The 11,063-nt window shown below is 56.6% G+C and overlaps 1 protein-coding gene across 2 annotated transcripts in view; it reads right to left on the bottom strand.

Annotated features, from left to right (window-relative positions):
* FRMD8 (FERM domain containing 8) overlaps positions 1-11,063 on the bottom strand; it is a 33,211-nt gene continuing 22,148 nt past the window's right edge. The window contains exons 11-12 of one of the 2 annotated variants that reach the window (XR_006960508.1): positions 2,203-2,582; positions 1,596-1,682 (exon numbers count right to left, since the gene is read on the bottom strand). Coding sequence is in view for 1 of the 2 variants with exons in the window: in XM_047070252.1 (XP_046926208.1) it covers positions 1,609-1,682 (74 nt within the window). In the remaining variant the exon portion in view is untranslated. Of the gene's footprint in view, positions 1,683-2,202; positions 2,583-11,063 lie in introns of both variants that reach the window. The other variant, XM_047070252.1, reaches the window with a different exon arrangement.

The following is an 11,063-nucleotide window of genomic DNA, read 5'->3' as shown; positions in this document are numbered from 1 at the left end:
GGGGCTGCCCGCCTGTTGGCGACCAGCCGTCCCTCGCAGAAGCGCACGCGGAGCTGCGCCTGTAGCTTCTCTGGTTGAGAAACCCCGCCGTGGGGTTGTTGTGTTAGGAATGGTTGGGGGGCAAGTTGATTAAAACGTTAATGCCCCCGCGATGTTCCTGCGTGGTGGCTTGTAGGGAATGTGTTACGGCTTTGTTATTTTGTCCCCAGGGGCCTGGCGGTTTGAGGTGTTCCGTAAGAAAACCACGCCTGGGATAGGCTACTGAATGATTTTTCATAATGCATTAAGGGGAAATCAGTAATTGCCAAATGATGAAATCAAAAATCTTGTCAGTGCCGAAAACAGTATACAACTGCGTGGCTGTAAGACCAAAAGGATACATGTAATTCAACCCGTTTTACTTCTGGATTGGGAAGTGGGGAAGAAGGGAGACTTTGGGGAAAAAACTGCATTTATCCAGGGTAGTTTACAGCCTGTGATGGGGCCCAGGGAGCCTGTTTGATGGCTTGGGGTCACCGCCTGCTGGCTGCCCACATAGAGCAGGCCTCCGACGTGGGTCTTCTAGAGCAGAGGCAAAAGAACCCCCTGGACTTACGATCCCCTCTGCCAAGGCCCGGCGGACCCAGGCCTGAGCGCTGGGTCAGGCTTTTGCAAGGGACGGGTGGTATCTCGTTGCCAGGGTGAGGGAGAATCACAGCTCGAGACCCCCTGTACCCTCCGTTCAGACCTTGCTCCCTGAAGTATATAGAGTGGAAGGAGGACTGTGTGGTCAGGTTAACCACAAGCGAGGACGGCTCCTTAGACCAACTCTCTGCCGGAAAGCCTCCTCCCAGGGTAACCACCCGCGCCCCAAACAAAACATTGCCTGACGACAGGCTCCTTTGGCAACTGGGAGGAAACTGGGGAAGATTTCTTCCCCAGCCTCAGTGAGATGGCATCTGCAGATGGGCCCCTCCTTGTGGTTCTTGCAAAACTCATGACTCTCATGTGACCGTCAGCATTGATGACTGAGTTTGTGGCAAGCCCAGGCTTGTTCCCCAACGGCTGCTTAGCCGAGCTCCTCTATCCGGGGAAGATTCTGGCCTCTCACTTTTCGTCGAGATCTGCCCCCGCAGTCTTGTCCTGGCAACATTTCCAGGGGTCGATTGGAGAGACTCGGCCTGAGAGAACAGTGTGGGAAGAGAGAATTGCCAGTCAGAATGTTTTAGAAAGCTCTACAGTGTGAATAATACCAAGCAGATTCCTTTCCTGCCGCGTCACAGTACCAGGCTGTGGGGTCAGCCCTTTATTTATCTACAAGGTGCCTGAGAGGTGGTAGTCACCGCTGTGTCGTTGCTTCCTGGGCCCAGCCTGAAATCTTAGCTTGCTTTTCTCCACCTCTTGTCTAAGAATCGCCCTCATTCACACAGATTCCCAAATCCCAGAAACAAACGTCTTTAGATTTTATTTTTCAGAAAGGTAGGAGTAGTGGAATTAGCAACACAAAGCATTAGGGTTCTACGAGGCTTAGGATTCGCCATCGCAAAAGGACCTAAGGCCGTTCTTTGTGCCCTCGTGTCTGGAGCTGCTCTGTCCACCCGCTTTATTTTCAAGGACGAAATGGCAGTTTCAGAGGATCCTCGTGTAGAAGCTCTCCGGGCCTCCGGTTCCACACAGCCGGTTTTGTTTGGGAAAGGAATGTCCTTGAGGAGGGTGGAGAGGAAGACAGTGTTCAAAATAAACGACCCAGCTAAAATGGAGTCATGTGTGCTAAGCCCCATCAAGATTTCATGCCTAACTTAACGGCAGCTTCAGACCCATCAGGAATGTCCAGATCGGCCCTAGTGAGGTAGTCTGCCTTGCCTTGCTCTCCCCCCTAAAGGAAGGTGATCTTGCTCGAAACAATCCATTTGCTTTCGCTAATACCCCCTTGTCACACGGTATCTCGGCCTGTAAAACCCTTCTATTTTGCACAGCTCCCTCGAGTTCCTTTCTATGGATCAGATGGGCTGCTGCCTAACTCGTTGAATCGTTGAATACAGCCAGTTAGGTCGTTAAACTTGCTCAGTTGAATTTTGTTTTTTAACTGTAGAAAGCCATACAGGGACATCTCTGTCCTGTGTGGGGGGTGGGGCGGGGGGGAGGTAGTCTCACAGTGAGGTGGACAAATGTGGGGCTTGGGTTCTGCCTTTTTTTTTTTTCAACAAATAAGGCTAAAAATACCTCTGCCCAGAGGGAGGAGAGCAGGCAGTGCGTCAGCAGATTTCTCTGGATCAAAACAAGCTGTTCCAGGAAAACAGTCGTAAACAGAGAAACTTGGATCCCTGGGTGGGGCTGGTGATGGGTCCACCCCACCCGAGCAGGCAGGCGGCTGAAGCTTTCTCCTTCCTGGGCCACCCACTGAGGAGCTCAGGGTTGGAGGGGGAAGGAGGACAGGAAAGGGCCCCTTGGGCAACATCTCGATTTCTCGGGGTCAGGGCCTGGGTTCCAAGTCCTTTCTCCGGTCATGGCCGCCTTCCCCTCTTATTCTGAAGCCGGCTCAGCTCTGTTGCCAAACACACACCAGCCCAGGAAAGGACCCAGGAGATTTCCTGCAGGAGCTCCTGGGAAAGGGAGAGGAGAAGGGCGAGAAAGGGGTGTTGCTTCAGGTTCACACCAAGGGCAGGGCAACTAGAGAATGTGCTGGAACCCTGACTCCATTCCCCACAGGTCCAGTTGCGGAGATGTGACCCCCCGGGTCACCTTGGCTCTCTACTTACAGGAAATCCTTGACTGGGGCCTTTTCCCTCTGAGCCATAAGGCCCCTTGTCTCAGAGCCTGCCAAAGGAAACTGCACAGTCACCCAGTGGTGGCTGGGAGCCCTTCCTGCCCGGCCTTGCCTCGCCTTGCCTCACAGCAGCCGGTGCTGGAACAACATCCTGCCCCACCCCCACTCAGCCCCCACTGGCCTCTCCTGCCCCAGCAGGAAGCTGGGCCCCATCTCACAGTGTAGCCCTGGGCACGCTCTTAACTCCTCCCAGCTAGTCTTTCCTCGTTCCCACTTCATAATTCTGACCCGGATTGTCCTGCCCAGAAGGCTCTTCACCTGGTGGCCATCTGGCCCAGCCGTCCCTCAGCTGCTTGAGGCCTCTGCCCAGAGGTCACCTTCTCAGTGGGTCCTGTGCACCCCTGGGACTTGGGCTCCTGGGGCAGGGGTTTCTGTTCCGCCCTCCGCTGGATTGCCCCAACCCCGCAGTCCCTGGCGCGCAGTGGACCTCAGTGAAATGTGTTAACAAAAGCAGCCTGTGTTCCGTAAAGGTCATTCTGTCCACTGTGAGGCTCTTGACAAATATTTGCGATACTGGCAGACTGAAGGAAGGAAATGAGTGCCCAGGTCAGCAGCGGCCCCACAAATTCAATGACAGGCCCGGATTTGGGAGCCTGTCCAACTTGGACTCCCAGGTCAAGAGACCAGGAGGAAGGGCCAGGGGCTGCTCCGTGTGGACTGGGGCCCAGCAGCTCACCCTGAATGCCTGGGGCCAGCTAAGGGAACTAGGGAAGCCTGTCTCTGCTGGAGCTGGCAGAAGGCATTTGAGGGAGAGAGTGTTGGGGTACAGACTCCCCATAGGCTGGTTTGTAAGGCAGGGGAGGAGACGGACCTAACCTACATTTCATCCTACATTTTTTTTTTTACCCTGCCTGGACCAAAGGGCAGGCGGCCAGAGGAGGGGGAGCAGGAGAGATTAGGAGAGGGCTCCTTCCACATTTGATTCTTATCTCTTGTTGGTGCACGGAGCCTGTGGGCTCTCAGCCCTGATGCTCTTTCCTGAGGCTCTCCCCTCCTAAGGCCAGGCTTCACGCTTTGGCCAGGCCTCCAGGCAACAACTTGGATAGTGTCAGTCCTTTGCATCTGGATCTCCTGGACCCACTGACACATGCACCTGATACCCCTGGGCGTCAGGCCGTCGGTGCCCCGGCCCTACTGACCACCCCTTGCCTTCCCTGAGTCTTGCCCAAGCTGACCTTCTGCCCGGAGCCCGGCCTTCCCTTCTCCTGCCAACTCTGTCACTGGCTCCTGGTCACCTCCCTGTGTCCTAAAGCTGCTGCCCCTTAAGCGCTCACCAGACCCGCCTGCTTCCTTACCCCCATGCTGAGCACCTGTGTCGTCACTTCTCAGTCCCCAGCAGAGGGAAGTCCTGTGGAACTAGGGACCCTGACCCACAAGCCTTGTCTCATTTGACCACTGCTGTGCCCCACCAGTGGCCCCCAGACCTCCTCAGTCCCCCTGTTGCTGACTGAGCAAGTCCCAGCTTTCCTAGGCCCCACCCTTTGGCCTGTACCCACCTTGCCAGCCTCTCCCCAAGCCCCACCCACCAGGAATCCTGGTGACAGTGTTTCTGGGCAGGGAGCTGGGGGTGCCGACATCCTACTACCCCACACCCCTAGGTTTGCATAGCCCCCTACCTTCTCCAGGCTGCCTGCAGCCCCCACTGCCGAGCCTCCCACTTCCACTAGGGTCCCTGCTGCTAGGGTCCCTGTCCTCAGGCCTGAGCCTCGTCTTGTCCCTAGAGTGACTCCACCAGAGCACTGGTCATTTAAACAGTCCGTGAACCTCTAAAGGAGCCTTTTCTGATCTCACCCCATGCCCCCTCCCCCCCAATCCTCCAGTGGCATCTGGGAGCAAAACGTGCCTGGCACCAGGACTTGTGCAGGCACTGGAGAAACCCTCTGAGTGGTACCCCTGGCCCCTGGAGGCTGCTGACCTTGACACCGTGAGGGAGGCCTGTGCTCTCACTGGCCTAGAATATCAGTGATTACTACAACCCCTTCCACCAAATGCCAAGGTCGAATAGGCAGGGGACACAGGAACCCTGAGGAAGAGCTGGGACTATTATTATCCTCTTGCAAACTGTATTTATGACAAGTAGTTTAAAAATAGTTGGCGGGCTCAGTATGGGTGGGGGAGGCAGGTGCTGAGAGACAGCTGGGCAGGGGGTGGGGGCCTGTCGGGCAGGGGCCGGGAACAGTCAGCTCTTGTGGGCACTGGGCAGAGCAGGACGGAGATGACTGGCCCAGGGTGTGCCCACCCCACCCCCTGGATTTCCCCACGTAGCCCTGGTGTTAAATATTTTGACTCGGTTGTCACTGTACAGAAAAACAAACAAAAAAATTCCAAAGCAGAATCTGTTTGCAGGATGCGGATCCTGATCTTTGGAAAATGTGGGTCCCCTCACCAATCAGTGCCCTTGGAGCTCCAGGACCCCCTATCATGGACTGTGGGACGGTGGTGGTGGTCAGGAGCCAGGGCCACTGCCCTGAAAGGGGTTGCGGGGGGGAATGAATGCAGCACCAGACCGGACCCCTCTCCTCCTCCCCTGCCAGGGGAGATTCTGCCCTGGGTTCCAGGTTCCAGGGATCTGGGCAGGAAATGCCGGCTCACGGCCTCTGCAGCCCCGCTGGAGGAGCTGGAGGAGCTGGAGGAGCTGGAGGAGCAAAGGGCGGGCTCAGCTGCCCCCTTCTGGCCATATCTGGACCTGCAGGCAGACTCTCCCCCAACTCTGCGTACCCCGCCCTTCCCACTGCCTCAGTGTCAACCTGATGGGGGCAAAAAAAAAAAAAGACAGCCAACCTTGGGGCATGCAACTTGTTGTTTAAAACTTAAGTCCTGACCCAGGCCCAACCCTGCCATCCTGTTCTGGGTGACATTGGGGTAATCCGCCTGCATTGTCTGAAGTGTGGACCTGATCTGGGCAGGGAGAAAGTGTCAGGCAGCTCTAAAATGTCCTCCTTGCCTGGGAGAAGGAGGAGCAGTGAGAATCTGCCATGAAGTTTCCCACTTCCCTTGGCTTAGGGCTGGCAGTGTCTTTCAGACTCAAGGTCACAGCCAGGCTCTGCGCGGCTCCCCCTGCTCTGTGCCTGTACCCTCTCACTGTGCTCCATTTTTTCTCTATTTTATGGAATCTCTCAGGCCCTCTCCTCTAGGAAGGCTTCTCTGATCACCGAGACCCCCCTCCCTATCTGTTGTCTGTTTCCTTTGTCTCCCCCTGTCTGGGTGTGGCCAGCTCATCGGTCAGGTGCAAAGTGGCTTATATTCCTGGTCATCTGTGTTCCCATCCCCAGTGTCCCCTGCAAAGCCGACCGGACTCCGAGCTGACACCCTTTGGGCAACTCAGTCACTAATTCTCTCAACTCCTTTTGCAGGGGCGTCTAGAAGTGCTCCCTGTCACGGTCACTGCAGACCTCCTCCTGCCAGCTCTATCTGTGTGCCTTGAGGCTTTGGCTTCTCAGACTGAGCATGCAACCTTGCGCGGTTGCTCTGCCGTATTCTGAATCCAGTGTGGCTTCTGGCCTCCTGTGGGTGTCTCCCCACGCTGGCACACCGCTGGCTGCAGCAGCACGAAGCGCGAAGCCCTCCCCCTGTGGCCGGATCTGAGGCGCTGCGGTTGAGGCAGGAGCCGCCCGTGCCCGACCAGCTGAGAGGCCGAGATTGGGAAGGCCTGCCCAAGGGTCCCGGATGCTGTAAGTGGTGGAGAATGACCCGGGACTGCCCCGGCCTCAGAAGGGATTGCCTGTGTAGACTGTTCCAGGGACCTCTGCTGTTCGAGTTCTGAAGAGTTAGGGGGTCTGGGGGCCCTGAAGTCCCAGTACCCCTGCACTGACCGCCATGGGCCTCTTCTGGTCTGGGGACCTCTGGAGCCGGGTGCTGGCTGAGCCAGGCTCTGTGTGCTAGGCTAGTAGACATAAGCCACTAGGGCAACCCAAGGGCAGCTGGTATTTTATTATTACTTTAAAAAAAATTTTTAATGGTTTTATTTACTTTTGAGAGAGAGACAGAACACATAGCAGGGGAGAGGCAGAGAGAGAGGGAGACACAGAATCTGAGGCTCCAGGCTCCGAGCCTGTCAGCACAGAGCCCGAGGAGGGGCTCGAACCCACAAAGCACGGGGATCATGACCCGGGCCAAAGTTGGACGCCCAACTGACTGAGCCACCCAGGTGCCCCAATAAACTTTAAAATAACAAACTTTGATGCACTAAAAGGCCCACCAAAGGAGACCAAGATAGTAATCTATTGGGGTGGTGTTATAGGTTGAATCGGGTCCCCTGCAAAAAGACGTGTTCAAGTCCTAACTCTTGGGACCTCAGAATGTGACCTCAGTTGGAAATAGGGTTGTTGCAGATGTACTGAGTTAAGATGAAGTGGCAGAAGGTGTGCCCCCAACCCAACATGACCGGTGGCCTCTTAAGAAGACGGCGACAGGAAGACAGACACACGCAGGGAGGAGCCATGTGATGAAGGCAGGGATTGGGTTTATGCGGCGCAAGCCAAGGATTGCCAGAAAAGAACCGGAAGCTAGGAAGGGGAAGGAAGGATTCCTCTGCGGCTTTCAGAGGGAGCATGGCCCTGCTGACCTCCTGGTTTCGGACTTCTGCCTTCCAGAACTGTGAGACCATAAATTTCTATTGTTTCAAGCCCACCAGCTTGGGGCACTTTGTTATGACAGCCCCAGGAACCTAAGGCAGGTGGAAGAGAGATGCATGAAAATGACTTCTGGAACACGGGTCCGTCTTCAGGGATGAGTGAATGGACGAGCCTGACCAAATCACTTAAAGATACAGCCACGCGGGTTCCAGGTGGTTTCACATCTGTTACCCAACGTCACCCACAACCTCATAAAGGAGGGGTGATCGTCCTCACTTCACGGAGGAAGAAACTGGGGCTCACGGAGAGGACTTCCGGCCTCACAATGGTGGGGGATCCTGACTCTGCCGCCACCTCTCCTGCCTCTGCAAACAGGTGCCTGCCTCTCATTTGCAGAGGTGTGCAAAACACAGTGCTCTGCCCTTGGGCGTGGGAAGAAACCATTAGACAGGCATCATACCTCCCCCACGAAGGGGAGGAGTAGGTATTGCTACCGTCCCCATTTTAGAGATGAGGAAATGGAGGCCCAGAAAGGTGATATAATTTGCCTAAGGCTGCACAGCAGGGAGGAGGAGTCAGACAATGAATGGGGTCTTGGCCTCCCCAGGGAGAAAGATCTGATCCTGGGGGAAGTCACCTGTCCAGGGTGAGAAGCTTGGGTGAAGGGAATGTGGGCTGGGGGGGGGGGGTTGTTGAGAAGCCAAGGTGGGGAGGGGGTTAAAGAGTGCCGAGCCAAGCCCCCCGAGTGGGGAGATCGTGGGGTATGTTCTAAAAACAAGTGGAGGGGCACCTGGGTGGCTGTGGGTTAAGCATCCGGCTCTTGATTTCAGTTCAGGTCCTAATCCCACAGTTCACGAGTTTGAGACCCGCGTCAGGCTCTGCGCTGACAGCTTAGAGCCTGTTTGGGATTCTCTCTCCTTCTTTCTCTGCCCCGCTCCCACTTGCGTGCACGCTCTCTCTTTCAAAATAAAAACAAAAGCTTTATTTATTTATTTAAACAAATTTTTTTAAAGTTTATTTACTTTTGTGAGAGAGACAGAGCATGAGCAGGGGAGGGGCAGAGAGACAGAGGGAGACACGGAATCCGAAGCAGGCTCCAGGCTCTGAGCTGTCAGCACACAGCCCAAAACGGGGCTCGAACTCATGAACCACGAGATCACGACGTGAGCCGAAGTCAGACCCTTAACTGACTGAGCCACTCAGGTGCCCCCCAAACAAAAAAAGTTTAAAAGCAAGTGGGGCCAGTATCTCTGGGTGGGCAGAGACCAATCTAGGATTTGTGTGGACTATAGCTTATGAAGTTTAGGTTTTAGTTTCAGTTTCTGAAGGTCCCTTCAGAAAAATAATCTTTAAATCCTACTTCTGCATATTTTACAAAACCACTGAACACACTGATAGGCCCTCTCAGAGCCTTAGGAGGGAGGGCCCTGATGCTTGGCCTTCATTCATTCATTCCGGATGGCAGGCTCTGGGCAGGCCCTCGTCTGTGTGCAGAAGATCTGGGATGGGGGGGAGAGGTGGGGGGCGGTAGGGGGGTAGGAGGGTGGAAGGACGCGGCAGAGGCCCTGCTGTTCATGTTGCCGTCCTCACCATCCAGTCAGGTGTCGCTGGCCCCCTGCTCGGAGCAGGGACTTGGGCTGGTGCCACCTCAGGGGGATGCGTAACCCAAGACCCATGGGGGACACAGAGGGAGAGCACTACACAGTGTGGGCAGATGCCTGAGTGGAAAAAAAGGGGGCAGAGCGCCTCCCAGACCAGGAAGCTGACTTCCAGGGGAACTTCCGGCAGCCGCCTTGCCATGCAGAGCCGCGCTCCCCAAGGGGATCTGGTTCTCAGCTGGGCTCCCTCCCCGGGCCCCTCTTTGGTCATCTCAAGGGTGCCTGGAATTGGGATCACAGGCTCGGAGCCGAGCCCTCAGAGAATGGAAGGGCCTCCCCGGCAGCCAGCCTCTCCCTCTCCTCCCGCCGGGTCCCGTATAGGTCACAGGGGGCGGTTTGTAAGGGTCAGCCGGCCCGGGGGTGGAGGGGGACACATAGTGTAGGGTGGACAGCGTCTTCTCCTGCTGTCGTGCGCGGTGGCTACAGAGGGAGCACAAAGGCCCTTCTGTGAGGGCCAGCCCGCTGATGGCTGAAGCGGTATGTGGCTCCGGGGGGCGGGGGGGGTGCACATTCTGAACTTAGGCCCGTGAACCAGCTGGAGAACTGGCGGTGGTCCTGGAAGGGGGTCCCCCAGTCAGCTTGAGCCTGCCCACGGACAGGCAGCCGCTGCTGCTCGCCAGGCCACCGGTGCAGGGTGTGGGACGAGGCCTGGTCAGAGACGGCAGAGGGGGCACGCGTGGCGGGCCCGGAGCACGAAGTGGTGCAGGGCTGTGGCGGGAGGGGCGGCGCAGTAGGCAGAATTAGGTCCCTCCAAGATGTCTGTGTCCCGGTCCCCAGAGCCTGCGAGTGTTAGGTTATGTGGCAAAGAGGGGTGCCAGGTGCTAGTCAGCGGCTGTTGACAGGGAGATGAACCCGGATTGTCCACACTGGCTCGGTGTGATCACACGGGCCCCTAGACCTTGTGAGGGGAGAAGAGAGAGATGTGAGGACCCCGCATGGAGGAAGGGGCCACCAGGCAAGGAGAGCAGGCTGCCTCTAGAAGCCGCAAAAGGAAAGGAAAACAGCTTCTCCCCTAGAAGCCCCAGAAGCAATGAGGCCCTGTCGATACCTTGACCTTAGTCCAGTGAGACTCATTTCGGACTTCGGGCTACAGAACTGTGAGGTGATGAATGTGTGTGGTTTTCAGCCACTAAGGTTATGCCCATTTGTTACAGCGGCCGCAGGAAACGAATACAGGTGGCGAGGGCTGACGGGCCCGGGAAAGAGGAAGGGGCTCCAGGTGGGCCAGGCTCCGGGCCGTTGGTACCCCCTCACCCACCAGAGCGGGGGTATCCGCGCTGTCGGCAGGCCCTGGCCTCTCGGGTGGATCCTGTTCTCCCTGCCGGTGTCCAGACATGTGACTTGTAGAGACGAAAATAGCTAACACCCATCAAGTGCCTAGTCATCGCCAGACCCTCAAGCACCCCAACAACCCTATGAGACGGGTACTATTATCATGGCCTTCTTAAAGGGCAAGGAGTGGAGGCTCCAGGAAGTGCCCACAATCGTGCATCATGCTGCCCTTGCCAGATGGCAGACCTCACGGAGGAAGGCAGGATAGGGGAGGGGCCCTAGTCCCAGGACCTCACAGCCACAGACTCATGACTTGCTCCTTCTGGCTCCCAACACGCTCAAGTGTGAACTCCAAACCCCACACGGTGCTCACCCTCCAGGGCCAAAGCCTGTGGGCTCCCACGACAGGATCTATGGCAAACAAACCACTTCCTGGCGAGGCCTGGGGCACGAGGCATCCTCGGGGTGGGTACAAAAATCACCCCAAAAACCTCCTGGGTTCTCTGGCCTCTCGGCTAGGCACTGGTGTCCAGACTGTGCCCTCGGCCCCAACCCTGAGGTGTGAAGAGGAACGGGAAGGCAGGGGTCTGACAGGCCATGGCAGTATGGCTTAGGCCATGAGGGACAGGGGACAAAGGCCTGCCCACCATCGGTGCTTCGTTCCCCTGCCTCCCTGCAGACCTACCCCCTTGGTTCCCACCATGAACCACCAAACCCCTCCTGGACCTTCTTACCCTGGGAGTCCCTGCCCAG

The sequence above is a fragment of the Lynx rufus genome, unplaced genomic scaffold, assembly GCF_022079265.1.
Source record: "Lynx rufus isolate CCGP_SWC_20201006 ecotype Redwood Valley unplaced genomic scaffold, mLynRuf1.p SCAF_9, whole genome shotgun sequence".
NCBI lineage: Eukaryota > Metazoa > Chordata > Mammalia > Carnivora > Felidae > Lynx > Lynx rufus.
The sequence above is the reverse complement of the archived record's forward strand: the minus strand, read 5'-3'. Positions and strand labels throughout refer to the sequence as shown.